This window comes from Camelus ferus, chromosome 21 (genome assembly GCF_009834535.1).
Source record: "Camelus ferus isolate YT-003-E chromosome 21, BCGSAC_Cfer_1.0, whole genome shotgun sequence".
Classification (NCBI taxonomy): Eukaryota; Metazoa; Chordata; class Mammalia; order Artiodactyla; family Camelidae; genus Camelus; species Camelus ferus.
Genome location: NC_045716.1, coordinates 20397229 through 20419608, shown reverse-complemented (window position 1 = coordinate 20419608; position 22380 = coordinate 20397229). Strand labels below are relative to the sequence as shown.

The window sequence follows — 22380 nt, the reverse complement described above, 5'->3', positions numbered from 1 at the left end:
CTCCCTTGCTTTGCCAGGTAAACAAGCCCAGCTTTGGGGCACCTGCAAATTTCCCTGGTCATCTTGTCTGGGGCTTCGATGAGTATTGCTTAGTTTTTCCCTCACTTAATTTCTTCCAGAACTTCAAGAATTCATGGCCTTTCGGTTCCTATTCCAACTCAAATCACAGAATTCTGGGGCTCTAAAGGATACTGTCTTATCTAACTCTCAACAGAAGGTAAAAACAGTAAGACAAAGAAAGTTTAAAAGTTTTGCCCAAATTATAAACTAGTATTTTCACAGCTGGAGCTAGAATTCAGGTTTTCTGACCTACACTTATATCAGACAACCCAAGCAGGTTGGTTTTTTTGTGTGTACACTGGCTCTTTTTAGGAAACCTCAGAGTTCCTGTTGTGCATATAAATTTCTTAGAAAAAGTATTTTCTTAGACATAGTGATATGTCATGTTGTCCCAAGACACCCTACTATCTTGGCCATCATTCCTCAGAGGGGACAGTCAGGGGAGGGACTTTTATAGCTCTGTTGAGTTAGAGGTGGGCAGTTGGTCTAAGAACTTTCCACCTACGGACTTGCCAGTGGCCTATGTGGTGTCTTAGGGGCTAGGCTGCTTGGCTAGTTAGACTAGTTAGAAGACTAGCTTGAGCCACTGTCTTGGCAGTGAGTCATACAGCATTGGCAGGTGGGGCAGACACTGAAATACACAGCAGGAACATCATACTCAGAAGTCTGAGACAGTCAATGCTGGAATTAGCAGAAGGTTTGAGTAAAGATAAGCCACAAGATACAGGGATGGAGAAGGGAGAACACTTAGGGCAATGGGGCAGAAAGACACAGAAAGAAAGTAGGCGATGGACCTCGGAGTAGAGAACACTAGGTATCAATATAACCTGTTTTATTTGTTTTTACCTCCTGGCTATCCCTACAACACATCCTTGCCCACTGAGCCACAATGTGTTGAATAAAAAAGCAGAAGAATAGAAATGAGAACCAGAAATACTGTGTTTGTAACCAGTGCTTTGTGGAGATCCTGGGGTATCTTTTCTTGTGATCTAAAATGGGCTGATGTACCAAAAGCAAGATTTTTCTACCCATACTTCTGCTTTTCTGAGAAGAAAAAGTGAACTTTCACTCTCTACTAAACAAAGATCCAGGTATAAAGAGAAGCAATTTTGCTCCTAAAATGACACTTTTTCATGGGTACACGGGTAACTATGAGCTGTGCACCTATAATTTGTATACTTTGATAAATGTATGTCATACTGCAACAAAAATTTAAAAGACAAACTACAATGAAATGACACTTATTTTAATGGGTTGAGACAAGGGATCTTGGAAACCCCAGAAAACCAACAAGCTGGTTTCCAGGAAGCTGCTTCCTCCCTTCCTCTCAACTTCAGCCCTCTTCAAACCTATTGTGAGAGCTTAAACTGCTCCAGAACTTTTTAGAGAAAGTAAGGTCTTGCCCACTCTCTGTCCATATGACTGTGCTTGTAGCTAAATTAATATGTGTCAGTGGGGAAACAGGAGATGCTTCTGTGAATCGAGTTAAGAGAAATTGGCTTGGAGACTGAGCGTACAGGGCATGAGAAGATAATTTGAGGGAAAAAATTCACTTGGTAAAGGCTGGGGAATATGCTGAGTTATCTGAGGGGTCTGGCTGAACCTGTGCTGAATGAGGACTGAGGTCCACAGATAGCTGGTTCTATGAAAAAGGAGCTAAGAGAGGCATTAGGTTGATTGAAGGAAACTCGAAGATCCACGCAGAGCTTTGAAGGGATTGGTGCAAGCGGGATCAGGGTCAAGGATGGGTCAGCAGCAGGCATCCAAGGCTTACCAAAGACAGAGAGGCTCATGGCTTTACTGTGCTGGGGACCAAGGCCATTGTCAGCTGTGCAGTAGTAGTTCCCAGAATGTTCTTCAGTCAGAAATAACTGAAAGGAGATTGTCCTCCATGAAGTGGCTCCTATCTTCTTGAGCAACACACCTTTATGAAAAAGCTGATACAAGATGGGCAGAGAACCTCTCTGAACTTCACAGAGAAGTGTCACCACATCTCCTTCAAGAGTCCGGGCACCAAGAGGGCTGAGGGTGAGGATGGGAGGAGACACAGGAACTGGGGGAGAGAAAAACTTAGTCAACTGTTGCTTCTGCCTGTAGGTTTCAATCAGCGGCTAATGAAGTGTCAGGTCTCCTCTCCACTGGCCCTTGGGGCAGCCCAGCGCCCCCCAGGCTATTCTCCCCAGCTCGTTCCTCTTCTCCATGTTGGTCTTTCCCTTTCACATCAGACCTGGCCCCTTCTCCCCTTCTCCTCTCCTGGCCCCTTCTTAGGTGATCTTTCTCCCATTTTCCAGAGGAAATGATGCTCTCAGGGAAGAGGTCCATTCTTTTCCTGCCACCGGACCAACATAACTTGTCCCTTCCCTTTGCTATATGACCATGGAAGAGCTCTTCCCTCACCTTCCCAAGCCATCCTGAGTCTTCTTGTCAGTACCTGCTCTCCATTTCTTCCTTCACCGCGGTGGACTTCAGGGCTCTACCCTGGGTCCTTTTCCCTGCCAGATTCACATACTCTTTCAGGACCTCTCCTCTGTTCTTATAGTCTCCCTGCATCCAGCTTGACCTTACAGGTGAGAAAGCTGAGCCCGGAAGATGTTAGGAAATCCACTTCTGGTCACTCAGCAGGCTGTTTCCAGGGCCTGACAGGACCCTAAGTCTGTCTTCTGACTTCTGGTTCAGTGCTGAATCACATCGTCTCCTTAAAAGTGGGCCTGGAATTTCCTAGCAGTGAAGGGAACAGCACAGGGCTCTACAGAAGCTATTTCCCTCTCACTACCACAACTACCACAACAGCTTTGAAGGTAAGATGGCATTAGATACTGGGAGAGGGGGTGATGTAGTCTGGGGTTCTTCCTACCAGCAGTCACATATTTGATATAAACACCATGTCACTACCTGTCTTGTGTCCTACATGGATTTTCACATTGGTTATTGCCAGTAATTAACTTGAATCAGATGACAGATATCTCCATATTCCTTGGAAAGAGAAATGATTTGGGAACTACTAAGATTGAAAACTCAAGCATCTGGGAAAACAGAGAAGGACAAGAGAAAAACAGTGAGTTCTACAGATGCCAGGGACCAAGGTGGGTGAGGGAGGGTGGAGCGGGAGAGAGGTGCTGCTGACACATTAAGGGATGTGATGGTATCTGAACTGGTCGAAGAATAAGGCCCACACAATAGAGACACTTGTTCAAAGACCTGGGAGCCAATGGGGACGTTTGGATGGTGTTATGGACTGAACTGTGTCCCTCCCAAATATGTATGTTGAAGCCCTAATTCCCAATGCAACTGTATTTGGAGATAGGGCCTTTAAGAAAATAATTAAGGTTAAATGAGATTATAAAGGTGGGGCCCTAATCAGACAGGACTGGTGTCCTTATAGAAGAGGAAGAGATTCCAGAGAATTCTCTCTCCCCGACTGCACAGAGGAAAGGTCACATGAGGACACAGAGAGAAGGTGGCCTACTGCAGGCCAGGAAGAGAGCCACCAATCCTACTGGGACCTTGATCTTGAACTTTTTACCTCCAGAACTGTGAGAAACTAAACTGTTGTCTAAGCCAGCCAGTCTGTGGTATTTTGTTACGGCAGCTTAAGCAGCGTATTATAGGTGACTTGAGGAAGAACAGGAAACGGATAAGGGAGTAAAGGCTTGTTGGGTAGCAGTAGGAGGAAGGCTGGAACCAGGAATGGCTGGACTTTTTTTCTGACTGACAGGAAAACCGAGGACTGAGTATCATCTAAATGAGGTGATGCTGGACTCTGCAATTTCTCCTTGGCCAGAGATTGCTGATCTGACAGAATCTGGGAAACTCTGGAAAGTCTTCATAGCTTTGTTAGGAACATTTTGGTCAGACTGTGCATTTTCCTGTTGATAATCCACTCTAAGTTATTCCTGAGTTCCTGAGAGTGTATTCACAGCAAGGCACTCAGATCTGCCAAGCAGAGGCAGTAAGCCTGCCATGATGCTATGTGAGCCAAAAAAAAGCCTGTGAATTTCTGTAGCTGCAGTCTTTAGATTGTGGGGGGCACATACACCCTGACCCTGGCTGTGATTTCTGGTGATCAGAGTTAACTCACTTCTGATGAGAGTGGTCCCTCCTTGCCGCCTGGGTCCCCAGGCCATTGTCTGAGCACACGAATCATTCCCAGGATATTCTGTGGGCAGAGAGATTTATGGATGCTCCTCTACTATAGGGGCCAAGGGTCCTCAGGATTTCAGCCTCATGATAAAACTGATGTAGGATTGGTTTCACAGTGGCACTCTGAAGCTCTAGCTCATTCTTCCCAGCACCCCTGTGCCCTAGGAGCCCTGAAGACAATGAAATGTGTCACTGGGACTGAAAGAGACAGCAAGTTAGTAGGGAGTGTCCTGGCACATACTTAAATCAAGGAGGCTTGTCAAGAGACATGGTCCCAGATCATTCTGGTTCCAAAATTCTATTTGTTCTGGCTTTATCCCAGGAACCATTGCATTTAAATGAAAAAGTAATTTGTAAAAATGAAGAGTGCAGCCTTATGTCCAACACTGAGTATTTTCTTGACCTCCAAAAGCCCCCATAGCCCCTTCTATCCTAACTCCTGCTGGTCTCTAAGTTCTGGTAGATTGTTGAGAATAGTAAACTATTGGTGGCTATTGACATCCACTCCCACCCGACCACCTCGTGGTCATCACAAAAACCCATTCCTCAGATGCTATCTAGCAGACATACCTTTCACACTGACTGTCACCAAGTCGCTGAAGAAGGAGTAGTGGCGGTTTCTGGCAACACAGCAGTACTCTCCAGCATGGCTGTCTGTCAGCACAGGGATCCTGAATTCTCTTTCTGAGGAAGTATGAATCTTTGTTCTCCTGCTCAGCTTGTTGGTTTTTTTGTACCAGAAGAATGTGATGGGCTCTTGGATTCCACCTACTGAGCAGATGATAACCAGCTTCTGCCCTTCAAGCGCCAACTCTGGGTAGGTGTATATTCGGATTTTGGCAGTAACTCCTAAATGAATAAAAATGACATGTGGGATTGTTGGCATTGGAGTGCCACAGTTGGAGAAGAGTGAGAAGGGCTAAATTGCTAATCCAGTGTGGGAAGTTGGCCTGGGGTGGAGCTGAGCTTGTTCTTTGGGAAGAGGGAGAAAGTAGTGGAGAGACTGTGATCCCTCCATGTGATTGTTTGGGAGAACTTCTACTTCCTAATGATCTTGTGGAGCATCTTGCACAGGAGTAGAGGCAACCCTGCCCACCCTCCCCTCATGCCCAGCCTATCCCCTGCTAGAGCATGGACCAGCCATTCTGCAAATTACACCCAGTACTCAACAGTGGTGTTGCTTGGAGGAAGTGGTGGGGATGGTGAGGGGGACAGAAAGACTTGGCATCAGAGGTGCTTGTTCTGAAGCTGTGGCAACTGCAGTGGCTAGTTGGAGATCCATCATTAACATATACAGTAAGCTTGCTCGCAAGCAAGCACTTCTGAACACCTCTGCCTATCAGAAGGTCAGAGGAGGTGGACCCATGACAGTCCTCCTAAAAGTGGGAAAATCTGTGATGAAAGTGTTCCATACTCCAGGTGATTGTGGTTTTATACTACGATGTTGTCTTAGGGCAGTGCCTTTTTGAGTCATCCTGTGGGGCTGGAGGAGCAAAGGGAGATACCTGGGAACAGAGCAAGAGTAGGGCTTGAGGTTGGGGCTCCATCAGTTATGCTGGGGGACATCCTGTGCTAGAAATTACTGTGTTGCAACTGCTGGGTAACAGCCTCTCCACCTTCTCACAATTTTCCAGTCCAAACCAGTGACCTAAGAAACACCTGCTGCCTGTGACTGGAGAACAAAGATTAATGAAATCTGGGCAGCTCAGAAGAAACAGGGTCATAGAACATTCTTTGTTGCTTAGGAACCAGAGTGAATTTATGGAGAATGCTACCACTGTCACTCCTTCCTCACTCAGGAAAGCATGCACCCCAGACTGTGCCTCCTTCCTAATGCTCAAACACGTTTCCTCTGAGGCAGGTCAGATTTAATCAGAAGAGGCATTTGACCATCGGTTAGCAGTCATGACTGAGAACCTGCAAAGTCTGAGACTTAGGGAAAACTGATGGTGGGTACAACACCATCCCTAAGGATAGCAAGTGGAACCATTTATCTCCAAGCTGTTGTACTCTGGTTTTCTTATTCTTAAGTGCTCTGCTCTGGGCATCTAGCATTCTAGAGTCTGTCTCTCTGGCCCAGCAGAGTCCAACCAGCCCAGTCAAAGAGCTCTGCCATAGCCCATAGCTTATGCCTGCAGACCTACCAGGGGTAAGAATGGTGTTTAGGAAGAGAACCTTCAGAGGAAAAAAGAAAGAATTGTGTCTCACGATATTGAAAGAAAAAAAATAAACCCATCTCTCTTTCTCTGGACTTTTCTGGGTATAAGCTTCTCTAAAATGTCCACAGAATTAGGGTTTCTTCTCTTATACTGCTCCCATCCCCACAGGCACGAGAAACCCTTTCCACATAGACCAGTGGCACAAACTGATGTGAGACACTCTCCGTGGCTCTTCCCAGTCCCAGTCTCAGCAAATCTCAGAACCCACTGACACTCACTTCGCACATACATCTGGAATCTCTGGCTCTTTTTCTGGACAAGGGAAGTCACTCTCCGTGCCTGGCACCAGTAGGAAGACCTTGAGTCTTCTCTCCATACGGTGGTGATCTGGAATTCTGGGGAGCTGCGCCAGTCTGATTCCAGGGTCCAGTTATCTCTGAGGAACTGGAACTGGAGCTGTACATCTGGCCTCTGTGGAACGGGCTGGGTCAGACAGGTCAGGGTCACCGCCCTCCCCTCGATGGGGTAGGTGGGGCTGGCTGTCAGCACAGGAGGTGGAAACAGCTCTAGAGAAAAGGATCACAACAAACCCCAGAGCCATGAGGCTTCGAAATGCTCTGGAGAAAAACACAATTCATCCTCAGCACCAGCAAGCAGAGCTTACAGAAGCAGGCAGGAAGGGTGCCACTTTTGATCCCTAACATCCTTCAGCCCAAAGCACAGTTGAACCTTTCTCTGTTCCTTGTAGGAGTGCGCGCTGAGGTTCAGTGGTATTTCAGCCCACCCTCTTTATCCTCTGCAGTCTCAGGGGTCCTCCTTTCGACTAACCCATCTCACAAAATAATGAGGTCTTTACCTTGGACTTGGATTTCCACTGAGTTTGAAGAAACATAGTGACCATCTTCCTTAATTCCAGTACAGTGATATATACCATTGTCCTTCAGACTTGCTTGATGAATAGTGAAGTCAGAGATGTTTTCAAGGGCTTTCAGGACTTTTCCATTCTTGTACAGCATTACAGCATTTAGTCCTGCTTTTGCCCTTGTTCGGCATCTCAGAACTACGGATTCCTCTTCAAACACGTCAAGTGGAGCCTGCAGGATCAGGTTGGCTGTTGGAAACACAGAGCACTTCTTTGTTTCATCTGATTGTTTCCCCCTTCTTTTCATTATTATCCCAATAGATTTCACAGGAATGAGGGCTGGGAAAAAGGATTCTTAAAAATAATGAACGTATCTGCCTTGAGAACATTTGGAAAGCAGAAACGTAAGTTTAAATCTGCTATCATTTCACTGCCTAGATTTTGGTATACATTTTTCCAGTTCTTTTTCCTATGTGCATGTATACATGAGTCTATGTGTATTTCTTTCTTTTGATGGAATTAGAATAATGTTTATCTATTTGATAACTTGTTTTTCACTTACCTGGCCATGAATACTTTTCTATGTCATCAACAGCTCATCCTCATCATTCCCAAACCTGGTTTCTGATGACCACAAAGTTTTCCTTTCATGCTAGTAATGTAATTTACTTAATGAGCTTTCTTTTCTTGACCGTTTGTCTTCAGTTTTGGTGGTAAATATATATCATTATTTCAGTGGGTAATTTTTTTAAGAGCAGAATTGTCAGGTCAAAGAGGATAAGCACTTCCTCTGCTCCTGGCTGCCACACTGCTTCCTTGTTCGCTAAAGTAAAGAGCATTACACTGGAATTTGATACAACATTGTAAAGTGACTATAGCTCAATAAAAAATGTTCAAAAAAAATAAAGAGCATCATAGCTAGAAAGGTACTGCTTCAAATTCAAAACAGGTGGTTTTAGGATAGAAATGAAAAATTTTCTCTGTCTCTCTCCCTCTCTTCGTGCATCTTATTATTCCAAGTTAATTTTATGGGCTTAAAGCTATACATAGATTCAGGAACAATTCAAATAAATCGTTTCTCAAATTTCCTTTTACCTGAGCAGTTTATAAAATATATAAATTCTTGGGTCTTATCTCTATAGCTTTTGATTTAGTAAATACAAGCTGAGTTCTGGGTAACTTGATTATTTCTAAAGTTTTCTTTTTTCTTTCATTGCTTTCTCACCTGGAGAAAAGAGCAGGTGCACCCGATTACTTAGGGGTGAATCCTGGGCCCGGCATCTGTACTCTCCAGAATTTTGAACTTCAAGGGTGTTTCTGAAGGTTTCATGTGAAGTTTCCCCAATGTACCAATGGTACCATTTTATTTTCTCTCGTGCACTGAAGTAAAATGCATTACAAGTCAGTGTCACTCTCTCTCCTTGGAAAACGGTGGTCCATGGAGGATGGAGGGAAATTACAGGTTTTGGTTCAGTGACTGTGGAGGAAAGAGAACGAGCATGAGGTGGAGTGACCTGCAATCCCCATCACAGTGGCTTGTGAGGGATAGACTGGAGGACCTGGCTTTAGAGAACCCCTAAGTAATCCCGCAGGGAAGGTCACTGATTGCTCAAGGCCATGTGTCAACCAGAGCACTCACCTCACTCAGTAAACAATGATTGCTGAGGGGATGGCAATGAGAAAAGTGATTTGAAAAGGGCTGTGTCAGCAGGATTTGCTGCCAAATGTCAATGGGAAAAACATGGCTGGCTGGTCTGTTGTGGAATTGGAGCCTGACAAAAGTCACCCCCTCCCCTTGCCACTTCATCATGTTCATAGGCTCAGAAGAACTTCCCAAGCAGTTGTTAAATCACAATTTTGCACTTTCCATAAAAGGATAAAGCATACTATGGTTTGGGCACTAAAAGAAGTTTGAGATATTAACTTGCCTTCATTTTACAGATCATGCCAGAAAAATCCCATCATAGCTACTTGTGGGAGAGCAAGGAATGGACAAATCATTAGCTGGAATCCAGAGGTGATCTAGTCAAGGATGAAACCTGGGGCAGTCAACTTTGGACAGGAGGGAGGTGGTAAAGAGTTTGTGCTCTTCATGGGTCCCCAAATATCCAAGATTCTCTACCCAGAAGAAGCACAATAAGGGTCAGAATTAAAAAAAAAAATGTGGGATACAGACGATTTGTCATCTCCCCCAATTTCCCTTTTTTGTGCAGTTCTTCCTTTTAAGGGACCATTTATTGGATGTTCTTCTACTCTCTCCACATTTCCTGGAGGATTTTACTCCTAAAACTGTAGCGAATGCAGCATTCCTGCTGGCCTCCCCACTGTGTGACGTTTTCAGAGGGGTTTGGTGGCTTGCTGATTGGAGAATATCTTATCCCAAGTCCTGCACACTTGCCATGGGGTTTAGATGGTCTGCCTTGTTAGCTGGGGCCCGTTTGTAATAGGAGCAAGTGCAGGGCCTAGTGCAGGCCAGCAGCTGCTTGGACATTCACCACTTCTTCCAGGAAGGATTGACGGATGACCATTACGTTATAGGATGGCCATGTAGATATCCTGGCCCCAGGGCAAAGCCAGTAGACCAGGTGACACTTTCACATTCCTGCCGGCCTCAGCAAGAACAGGAGGTATTAGAGATCCTCAGACAGCTGTCACAAATATTTCATATTTATTACCTGGGACGCTGAAGAACATAAGAAAGAAGTACTTACCAGACTGTCCAGTGACGGAAGCTGTAAAAATAGAAGGAGCCAGAGATGAGCACAGAGCAAGAATTATTTGGCTTTTCAAAGGTAATGTTTATATTTTCCCCATCCAATTATTATTTTTTTGTAAAAACTTATTTTTTAAAGTAACAGTCATTTATCAAATGTCTATATATACTGACCATTGTGCTTGGACTTTTAAGATGAATTTTAAAAATGGTATCTGATAGCAAGAAGTTGATCAGTAGGGTAAATAGAAACCTAAAGCAAAATAATATAAATTATAATACAGCGTGTAAGTACAGTAATAGAAATACACACGGGGCATCTTAAGGGCAGAAGGACCACCCGTCCCAGTGTGTAGAGAGTGTGTGTGTGAGTGTGTGGCGAAGACGGTAGGCGGACCATGAAGGACACCTGAAAGAATTGTTGCTTGAGAAACCTGTGAGTGCGAATATAGGAATCAGCCAGGCAATGAGATGATGCGGAGGGTGATCAAGGCAGAAAGGGCACAGAAGAGAAGAAATAGCACTGGTGTGCAGTTTTGGGGAGGAGAGGTTCTGGAAGCTAGGGAGTTTAGGGGAAATCAGAAATCAGAGAGGCATGCAGGCCTAAATTAGGCAGCTACGAGCTCATTATAAAAGCAGTGGGGAGCCATGGAAAGGGTTTATGTAAGAGAGTGACAAGCTTAAAATCTGTGACTTAGCTCTCCGGCCATGCGTGGAGTCCCGGGAGACCAAATACGAAGCAGGGAGACTAGAACAGGAGCTCTGTGAGAACAGGGACTTCTCATGTTCACTGTATTGCCCCCAGAATCTATAACAGTGCACGTGAGAGATATGCCACAAATATGTACCGAATACTACTTGTTGAGTAATGAATCAATTAGGGTGCTAGGTCAGTTAGTATCTCTCCTTAGGAGGACACGGGTTTGCACAAAGGGTAACGGAGAGACAGAGGAGGCAAAACTGACAAGCTTATAAGTTGATTCGATATTCCAGATGAGGGACAGATTTGCTCCATTCATTCTAGAGAAAGTTTTGGAATGCCAATCATATGCTAGGGGCTGGACAAGGCAATGGAATCCAGCAGTGAGCAGGAAGGATCTTATTCCTATCCACATGGGGCTGATGGAGATGTAATTAAAATCTAAGTGTTATGTACAGAACAACGGATTATTTGCCACTTCCTAAATATCTTGGTCACCTTGGGTTTTGTGTCACATTAAAAGTAGCTGATATTTTTCTGAGTGTATTCTATATGGTAGACATACACATATATTATTCCATGTAGTCTTCTCACTATCCTTATGAGGAAAGTTCTATGGTTATCCCCATTTTACAGACTAGAAACTATTTAAGGGCAGAATGAAGTCTTTAATCCATTTACCTGAACCCATCTTGTTTGACCACAAAGCACATACTCTTGGCCATTACCCTATCCTGCCACTCTGCTTTGGTGCACACTAGGATGTGCTTCCTATTTCTGGAATATTCCATACCGCTTCCATCTGTGGGGTCCATTTTTCTTACATTGTGCTCCACTCCATCTCTGCCCCCTCCAGCTCCTACTCTCTCTCTGTTTCATAAAGTCATTACCAGCTACTTGGCATACAGTTTATTACCCACTTTTACTATCATTGGTAACTTTGCCTGGACAATTGTTTAACTGAGATCTTGTTACACAGATATTTCCTGTACATTGCCCTTGTTCAAGGCCCGTCTATGTCATGAGCTCATCTCTGGTACTGCCCACTTCATCATAGGCAGCCATATTCTCACTATACTCTCACAAAGAAGAAGGTAAGAGGGGGCTCTCTTTGGCTTCTTTTATAAGGGCACTAATCTCTTTCATAATGGTTCTGCCCTCATGACATAATCACCTCCCAAAGGCCCTATCATCTCAAACATTCAGACCATAGCATCCTATATGGTGGCATATAAATCTCTTTTAATGCTAATGTAAAATTTAAAAAGCCAAAACTATTTAAAAAAAAACTGTAGCTACAATAGTTTAATGTACACATAATATAAAAACATGTAAATTGTGATATCTATAACAAAATAGGGGGAAGGAGACTAAAAGTGTAGTTTTTAATATGTGATTGAAATAAATTATTTAACTTAAATTGACTGTTATGTTTTACAGAAGCCTCACAGTAATCACAAGGAAAAAGAAATCATAATAAATACACAAAAGACCCCAAAAGCCAAAACTATCTTGAGCCAGAAGACCAAAACTGGAGACATCATACTTTCTGGCTTCAAACTACATTACAAAGCTATAATAATCAAAACTGGCATAAAAAACAGACATATAGACCAATGGATCAAAACAGAGACCCCAGAAATAAACCCACACCCTTATAGTCAACTGAGCTTCAAAAAAGGTGCCAAGAACACACAAGAAAGAAAGGATAGCCTCCTCCATAAATCATGTTGCAAAAACTGACAATTCACATGAAAAAATAAAATAAAATTGGACCCTTATAGCTTACCATGTACAAAAATCAACTCAAAGTAGATTAAGACTTAAATTTACAACCTGAAACTGTAAACTACTAAAAGAGAACATACAGAGAAAGCTTCTTGGCATTGATCTGGGACATGAGTTTTTGGATATGACCCCCAAAGCATAGACAATAAAAGCAAAAACAAAAATAAACAGGATTGCATCAAAAAGAAAGGCTTTTGCACAGCAAAGGAAACAATCAACAGCATAAAAAGTAACCTATGGAATGGGAGAAAATACTTGCAAACCTTATATCTGATAAGGGGTTAATATATTAAATGTCTAAGGAACTCTAACAAATCAATAGCAAAATACGAATAACTTGATTTAAAAACAGTTAAGCACTTAAAGAGATATACTCAATAGAAGACGTACAAATGTTTGATAAGTATATGAGAAGATGCTCAGTGTTAGCAATCATCAGGGAATGCAAATCAAAACCACAAGATATTACCTCACAACTGTTAGAATGACTATTATCAAATAGGCAAAAGATAACAAGTGTTGGTGAGGAACACTTGAACACTGTTGGTAAGAATGTAAATTCATGCAGCCATTATGTGAAAACAGTGTGGAAGTTCCTAAAAAATTAAAAGTAAAACTATCATAGGATCTGGCAATCTTACTTCTGGGTATGCATCCAAAGGAAATGAAATCAGTATCTCAGAGAGATTCCTGTACTCCCATATTCATTGCATCATTATTCACAGTAACTGAAATATGGAAACAATCTAAGTGTCTGTTGACTGATTGATGGATAAAGACAATGTGGTACATAAAGGCAGCAGAATATTATTCACCTTTTAAAAAGAGAAAGAAATCCTGCCATTGTGACACCGTGGATGAAACTGGAGAACATTATGCTAAATGAAATAAGCCAAACAGCAAGAGGCAAATACTGCATGATTTCACTTATATTAGGAATCTGAAAAAGCTGAACTCACAAAAGCAGAGAATAAAATGGTGTTGGCAGCTAGTGAGTTGGATGAGGTGGAACTGGGGAGATGTTGGTCAAAGGAAACAAACTTTCAGTTATAAGACGAATGAGTACTGGAAATCTAATGTACAATATGATGACTACAGTTAATAACAATAGATACTTGAAATTTGCTAGGAGAGTTGATTCTGAATGTTCTCATCACACACACACACATAATGTAGCTATGTGAAATGATATAAATGTTAATTAGCTGATTTTGGTAATTATTTCATAATATATGTATATCAAATCATCATCTTGTACATCTTAAATATATACAATTTTTATCTGTCAGTTATACTTCAACAAACCCGGGTGGAGAGGAGAAAGAATGTCATCTGTCTTATGTTTTTTCCTTGCCTTGCCCACTTACCCCTACAAATCGCCTCCTCTCCTCCCCTTCCCTGTGTTCTTTATCTATCTGCCACTGCTGTGGTTTGCATTTGTGTGCAAAAGGAGACATCTTCCATGTTAGAAAACTTGTCCTCCATGTCCAGCACCACAATCTGTGATTATCATACAAGGAATAAATACACTTCTTCACAGAAAGAAAAGTAGGGTCTTCTTTGAATAAGACAATATGAACAAGCAAACATAATACATTTCTTGGACTTCATAAAGTAATATTTGTTGTAAGAGGGAAAAAAAAAGAATAAACCCTTGGAGGGGAGGGAAAAAAAAAAAAGAATAAATCCTGAAGTGTTGTGGTCACTGTGGTTTCCTTCTCTGTAAGGTTAAAGTTTTAATCCAGCTCTGACCAGTCCTTCAGCCTCAAGGAAGAAGTCCAGGAGCTGTGTGGTAAAGCTGGAGAATATAATCTCCCCAGATCGGAAAGACTCTCCGAGCAGGGGCTAAGCCCCAAGAAAAGGCTAGGTCCGTGGCAGAAAGAGGCTGTCCCGACCCCACCCAGCGCCCATGTTAAGTAGTTCTACTCACCCAGGACAAGGAGCGACACCCACAGCAGCATGAAGACCTGGCCTGCCCAGGGCTGAGAAACAAAAGAGAGGTTTTCTGAGGGATTACAGGTTTGGTTTTGATCTTACAGTAGTATACTGTCACACTAGCCTCAAGGAGCACATCTGAGAAATTGCTTTTTTAAAGAGCAGGGTGCCCTAGTAAATCAGAAAAAAGGAAGTGGACATACCCATATTTAACTACTAATCAAAATTTCCTGCCCTGTGGTCAGAGTGAAAAAATAAATGTTAGGGTTTTTAAAAAGCACATAAACATGGCCCCACATTTCTATTGCTGAGAAAATACCTTAAGGAAAGTACGTGAAAATAGCACTAAAATAATGTTTACTGTGACATCATTCATAATTGCCAAAACACTGTAAACAACATAATAGGACTGAATGAATATGGAAATGTTTAAGAATATTCTGATACATCTACACAATGACACACAATGTAGACATTAAGAATGGGGTAAACCTGCACGTATAAGAAGACAAGACAACCCTGATTAATATGAAGAGAAAAAAGTGAGGAATAGATTGGGATTTGTAGTATTATCACATTGGGGTTGTTATAAAAAAATGGAATACATGTGTATATAACTAATATAAGTATCCCTTTTTGTTTCCTGGAAAAACATACCTAAAATAGTAGTTATATTTGAAAAACTATGTGGGAAGGAGACATTTCATTTTATGTCTTTCTATACTGTTTGATTTTTTTTTTTTAATTACTACAGAAGGTGAATTGCTTTTGTGACTTTTCAGAAGTCACGTTTCTATCCTGGCATACCATTAACAAAGATCTCTAGGACATTAGCTGCCTTGGGGAAGGCAAATTTCTTATTTTCAAATAATTTTCCCTACCCTTTCTTTCTGGGTCCATACTTTGGTCTTCCTAAGGGGCATTTAAATTTATATCAACAAAAGCATATCACCTTACATATATTATATTACATCCCACCTACTTCACTCCAAGACAAGAAAAGCATATAAGGTTAAACAGAGATTATTACATCTCAGTCCAACAGAAGGACCTCAAAGGGAACAAAGGGCTTTCACTTGCTTTTGAAGCTAATTCAAGGAGCTCTGCTACAAATATTCTGGTACAGATCTCTTGATGTACATGGGCATGTGTTTCCATTGAGTATATACCAGGGAGTAGATTCCTAGCTCACGAGGTTTAGTTTAGAAGGTATTGCTAAATTATTTTTCAAAGTGGTTGTGTTAATTCACACCTTACCATCATCTGGAATCCCAAATTTTGCAACTGCCACCCAGAGGACATAATCATATCTCTTGGCCAGTGGGGCTTAAGTTTAAGTTCCCACAAAACTGTATATACTTGCATACTTTTAAAAGCTGCTGCCTGAGTTCTGGCTTCCAAACAGCTTGAATTTAGGTCCAGAGATCTTCCTCTTAGGGACACTGACAGGTCTTGGCACACCCTGAAATACTGAGAGCATTTAAAAAAAATATCACAGGCTATTTGTACAAGCACAAAGATTTGAGAGATAACAAAGCACTGGGAAAGTCAGTGAACAATAAGCTTTAAATCCTACATGATGCAACTCCTTCAGTATGGGGAGAAGTGGTTTCATCTACTGATAGAAACCAAAACAGAGCTGAACAAAATAAAGAAACAGAAGAATATGTTCCAAATAAAAGAACAAGATACAGCCTCGAAAGAAAAAAACCTTAATGAAACAGACTTAAATAATGTACCTGATAAAATGTTCAAAGCGATGGTTAGTGGGGAGAAGAATGGATGGACACATAAAAACATCCACAAAAAGATGGAAAATATGAAAAAGTACCAAATAGAAATCAGTGCTGCTGAATACAATAACTAAACTAAAAAGGACACCAGAGAGAGTCAACAGCAGACTAGATGAAGCCTAAAAAAGAATCTGCTGACTTTAAGACAGGGCAGTTAGAACTCATTCAATCAGAGCAGCAAAGAAAAAATAAGTAATTTAAAAATTGAAGATAGCTGAAGGAACTTATGAGACAAAATCAAATGGACCTATGTTCAACTTGTAGGGGTCCCAGAAGGAGAAGAGATAGAGAAAATGGCACAAATCTTGTTTGAATACATAATGACTGAAAACATCCCTAACCTGGGTAAAGAAACAGATATCCAGATCCAGGAAGCTCAGAACTCAAATAAGATGAACCCAAAGAGGCCTACATGAAGACACATTATAATTAAAACAGCAAAAGTTAAAGACAAAAAGAGAACATTAAAAGCAGCAAGAATAAAACATTTTGTTATATGAAAGGAAACACTCATAGGACTATCTATACATGATCCAGCAGTCCCACTTCTGGGTATATGTCCAGAGGGAATTCTAATGCAAAAAGATACATGTACCCCAATGTTCATAGTAGCACTATATACAATAGCCAAACATGGAAGCAACCTAAATGACCATCGACAGATGACTGGATAAAGTTGTGGTATATTTATATAATAGAATACTACTCTGCCATAAAAAATGAATAAAATAATGCCATTTACAGCAACATCGATGGACCTAGAGATTATCATTCAAAGTGAAGTAAGCCAGAAAGAGAAAGAAAAATACCATATATCACCCATATGTGGAGTCTAAAAAAAAAAAAAAAAAGAGGACACTATGAACTCATCTACAAAACAGAAAGACTCACAGACTTAGTAAACAATCCTATGGTTACCAGGGAAAGGGGATGGGAAGGGATATATTTGGCAGTCTGAGATTTACAAATGTTAGCCACTATGTATAAAAATAGATTTTTTAAAAAGTTTCTTTTGTATATCACAGGGAACTATGTTCAATATCTTGTGATAACTTTTAATGGAAAAAAATGAAAATGAATATATGTACATATATGAATGACAGGGACATTGTGCTGTACACCAGAAATTGACACATTGTAACTGACTGTACTTCAATTAAAAAAAAAAGACTATGTGTAGATTTTTTAGCAGAAACTTTGCAGGTCAGAAGGGAGTGAAATGATATATTCAAAGTGCTGAAACTAAAAAAAACAAAAAACAAAAAAAATCCAACCAATAACACTCCACCCAGAAAAGTTATCATCCAGTATTGAAGAAGAAAGAGTTTTCCAAACAAGTAAAAGCTAAAAGAATTTTCACCACAAAATTGGCCTTACAAAAAGTGTTAAAAGAACTTATTTAAACTGAAAAGAAAGTTTAATTAGTAACAAGAAAACATATGAAAGAAAAAAATCTCACTAGAAAGGTAAATATATAGTAAGGTAGTTATTTAAACACTTATAAAGCTCATATAAAAAAGGCAAAAGTAGTTAAAAAAACTATGATTATAATAAGTAGTTAAAAGAAAACACAAGATATAAAAATATAAAATGTGATATCAAAAGCATAGCATATGAGGAGGAGAGTAAAAATGTTAAGCCTCAGGGATCAAACTTACTTTATTATCAACTTAAAATCAACTTAAAAGAGTTTTACCATTACGTTATTACACAAAAGCCTCCTAGTAACCACAAAGCAATCCTACAGTACAAAAAGAAAGACAGAGAGAAATAGAAAGTAATATAAGTAAAGTAGTTAAAAAAAAAAAAAGTCATCAAACCACAAAGGAAGAAAGCAAGATTAAGTGGTGCTGAGAAACTGGACAGCTACACGTAAAAGGATGAAATTAGAACATTTTCTAACACCATATACAGAAATAAACTCAAAAAGTATTAAAGACCTGAATGTAAGACATGAAAAAACTCCTAGAAGAGGACATAGGCAGAACACTCTTTAACATAAACTGAAGCAATATTTTTATGGATCAGCCTCCTAAGGCAAAAGAAACAAAATAAAAAAATAGACAAATAGGACCTAATTAAACTTAAAGCTTTTGCACAGCAAAGGAAACCATCAACAAAATGAAAAGACATATAACTGAATGGGAGAACATATTTGCAAATGATGTGACTGATAAGGGATTAATATCCAAAATGTATGAACAGCTTATGCAGCTCAATATCAAAACCAATCAGGTTAAAAAATGGGCAAAAGAACTTAATAGACTTTTTTTTTCAGAGAAGACATACAGATGGCCAACAAACACATGAAAAGATGCTCAATATAGTTAAATATTAGAGAAATTCCAAACCACAATGAGGTATCACCACACCTGGCAGAAAGTCTATTACCTAAAAGTATACAAATAACAAATGTTGGGGAGGATGTGGAGAAAAGGGAAACCTAGGACACTGTTGGTGGGAATGTAAATTGGTGCAGCACTATGGAAAACAGTATAGAATTTCCTCAAAAAACTAAAAATTGAACTAATATATGATCTAGTAATTCCACTCCTGGGTATATATCCAAAGAAAACAAAAATACAAATTCAAAAAGATAATGCTCCCCAATGTTTATAGCAGCATTATTTACAATAGTCAAGATATGGAGGCAGCCTAGGAATGGATTAAGAAGATGTCTCACACACACACTGGAATATTATTCAGCCATAAAACAGAATGAAATTCTGCCATTTGCAGCAACATGGATGATATTGAAGCTATTATGCTAAGTGACATAATTCAGAGAAAGAAAACTACTGTATGATATCACTTATAGGTGGAATCTAAAAATGAAACAAATGAGTGTATATAACAAAATGGAAACAGACTCACAGATATAAAGAACAAAGTAGTGGTTACCGGTGGGGAGAGGGAAAGCAGGCAGGGCAAGATAGGTATAGAGAATTAAGAGATACAAACTACTATGTATAAAATAAATAATCAACAAGAATGTCCTGTCCAGCACAGGGAAATGTAGCCATTATTTTGTAATAACTATAAATGGAGTATAATCTAAAAATATTGAATCAGTATATTGTACACCAGAAACTAATATGTAAATCAACTATAACTCAATTTTAAAATTATAATTTAAGCTGGTACACTACAGAGAGATCAAAAGTGATTTTTAAAATTTATCTGAGAGATAATATTTAAATTTCTAAAAATTATAAAGATTGTTTAAGAAGAAAATCTAACCTTTGTAAATTTGGCATGGTAAGTTTTCAAGAACAAAGCTTTTTGGAAACATCAATGATTGCAATTTAATTTTGTTGAACATATAATTTTACTTATATGTATTTAAATATTTTGTAGCTAAAATAATTATTTAACAAACAAAAGCAATACAAAATTTATTATGTCTACAAAAAAAAAAGAGCAAAAGAAGAAAAAAGGAACACAGAACTACAAAAGCAATGAAAAAAGAATTAACAAAATGGTAATAAATATATATATATATACCAATAATTGTTTTAAAATACATAGAGTGGCTGACTGATTAAAAATAAAAAAAAGACCTGGGGGGAGGGTATAGCTCAAGTGGTAGAGCACATGCTTAGCATGCATGAGGTCCTGGGTTCAATCCCCAGTACCTCCATTAAAAATAAATAAACCTAGTTACCTCCTCCTGCCATAATAATAATAATAATAATAATAATAATAATAATAATAATAATAATAATAATAACAACACAATAATAAATACATTAAAATAAGTAAAAAAAGAAAAAGAAAAAAAAGACCTGCATATGTGCTGTATAAGAGAGACTCATTTTAGACGTAAGGACACACACAGACTCAAAGTGAAGGCATGGGATAAAATAGTCTATGCAAATGAAAACCGAAAGAAGCTGGAATAGCTATACTTATATCAGAAAAAACAGACTTTAAAACAAAGACTGTAGTAAGAGACAAAGATGAGCATAACGAAAAAGGGGTCAATCCAAGAAGAGGATGTAATATTTGTAAATATTTTTGCACCCAACATAGGAGCACCTAAATATATAAAGCAAATTTTAACAGACGTAAAGGAAGAAATAGATGGCGATACCGTAATAATAGTAGGGAATTTTAATGTCCCACTTACATCAATAAATAGATCATTCAGACAGAAAATCAATAAGGAAACATTGGCCTTAAAGGACATGTTAGCCAGATGGACTTAACAGATATATTTAGAACGTGACATCCAAAAGTAACAGAAAGCACATTCTTCTCAAGTGCACAAGGATTACTTCCAGGATGGATCTGTTGTTAGTCTACAAAAAAAGTCTTAATAAATTTATGATAATTGAAATCATATCAAGCATCTTTCTGAACACTATGGTATTAAACTAGAAATTAATTACAAAAAAACCCATTCAAAGATATGTGGAAATTAAACAACATGCTACTGAACAACAGATGAGTCAAAGAGGAAATCAAAACAGAAATAAACAAAAAACTTTGAGAAAGACAAAAATTGAAATGTACCAAGATTGGTGGGATATAGTAAAAGCAGTTCCAAGTTCAACATCCACAAATCAGTCAATGTGATATGCCACCTTAACAAACTAAAGGATAAAAATCATATGATCATCTCAATAAATGTAGAAAGCTTGTGACAAAATTCAACCTTTATTTGTGATAAAAACTTTCAACAAAGTCAGCATAGAGGGAAACCACCTCAACATAATCAAGACTATATATATATATGATAAGCCCACAGCGAACATCATACTCAACAGTGAAAAGCTGAAGGCCTTTCCTCTTTGATCAGGAACGACATAAGCATACCCACTCTCTCCACTTTTACTCAATATAGTATTAGAAGTCCTAGCCAAAGCAAGTAGGCAAAGGAAAGAAATAAAAGGAAGAAGTAAATCTGTCACTATTTGCAGATGACGTGATATTATGCATAGAAAACCCTAAAGACTCCATCAAAAAAACTTTTAAAGATAATAAATAAATTCAGTAAAGTTGTAGGATACAAAATGAATATACAAAAATCTGTCGCATGTCTATACACTAATAACAAACTACCAGAAAGAGGAATAAAGAAAACAGTCCCATTTACAACTGCATCAAAATGAATAAAATACTTAGGAATAAATTTAACCAATTAGATGAAAGACCTATATATTTAAAACTACAAGAATTACTGAAAGAAATTGAAGATGATACAAACAGATGGAAAGATATACTGTTTTCATGGATTAAAAGAATCAATATGTTTTAAATGTCCATACCACCCAAAGCAATCTACAGATTCAATGCAATCCCTACCAAAATTCCAATGGCATTTTCACAAAAATGGAATAATCCTAAAATTTGTATGAACCACACACACACACACACACACACACACACACACACCCTGAATGGCAAAGCAATCTTGAGAAAGAAGAACAAAGCTAGAGGCATTGCACTCTCTGGTTTCAAATTATATTATAGAGCTATAGTATTAAAACAGTATGGTATTGGCATAAAAACAGACACATAGATCAATGGAACAGAATAAAGAGCTCAGAAATAAACACACACAAATATCGCCAATGAATTTATGACAAAGGAGCCAGAAATATATGATGGGGAAAGAACAGTTTCTTCCACACATGGTATTGAGAAAACTGGACAGCCCCATGCAAAAGAATGAAACTTAACACTGTACAGCACAAGGAACTATATTCAAATTCTTGGAATAAGCTATAATGGAAAAGAATCTGAAAATATATGTCTGTATATATATAACTGAATCATTTTGCTGTACACCTGAAATGAACATGGTAAATAAAACAACTACATTTCAGTCGAATATAAAATTAAAATATATTTTAAAAAAGCATGAAACTTGACCACTATCTCATACCATACACAAAAATTAACCAAAATAGGTTAAAGACTTGAATGTAAGACCTGAAACAATAAAACTCCTGGAAGAAAACATAGATGATAAGCTCCTTGACATAAGTGCTGGCGATGAATTTTTTCATCTGACAACAAAAGCAAAAGCAACAAAAGCAAACACAAATGCTTTTTTATTATGATGAAGTAGGATTTCATCATAGTTAAACGCTTCTGCACAGCAAAGGAAACCATCAACAAAATGGGAAGGGAATCTACTGAGTGGGAGAGAATATTTTCAAATCGTATATATGATGAGAAGTTACTATCCATAATATATAAAGAACTCATGCAATTCAACAGCA

General features: G+C 39.1%; 1 protein-coding gene across 5 annotated transcripts in view; it reads right to left on the bottom strand.

Moving 5' to 3' along the window:
• The window catches only part of FCRL5 (Fc receptor like 5), a 28627-nt gene extending 13987 nt beyond the window's left edge, over window positions 1-14640 (bottom strand). The window contains exons 1-8 of one of the 5 annotated variants that reach the window (XM_032463966.1): window positions 14353-14640; window positions 9933-9953; window positions 8447-8698; window positions 7216-7470; window positions 6638-6925; window positions 4771-5049; window positions 4139-4216; window positions 1835-2113 (exon numbers count right to left, since the gene is read on the bottom strand). In XM_032463966.1, the coding sequence (XP_032319857.1) occupies window positions 1835-2113; window positions 4139-4216; window positions 4771-5049; window positions 6638-6925; window positions 7216-7470; window positions 8447-8698; window positions 9933-9953; window positions 14353-14383 (1483 nt within the window). In that variant the 5' untranslated portion in view covers window positions 14384-14640. Of the gene's footprint in view, window positions 1-1834; window positions 2114-4138; window positions 4217-4770; window positions 5050-6637; window positions 6926-7215; window positions 7471-7783; window positions 7919-8446; window positions 8699-9932; window positions 9954-14352 lie in introns of those variants that run through there. The other 4 variants (XM_032463968.1, XM_032463969.1, XM_032463970.1 and 1 more) reach the window with 4 other exon arrangements.
• Between the last annotated feature and the right edge of the window lie 7740 nt (window positions 14641-22380).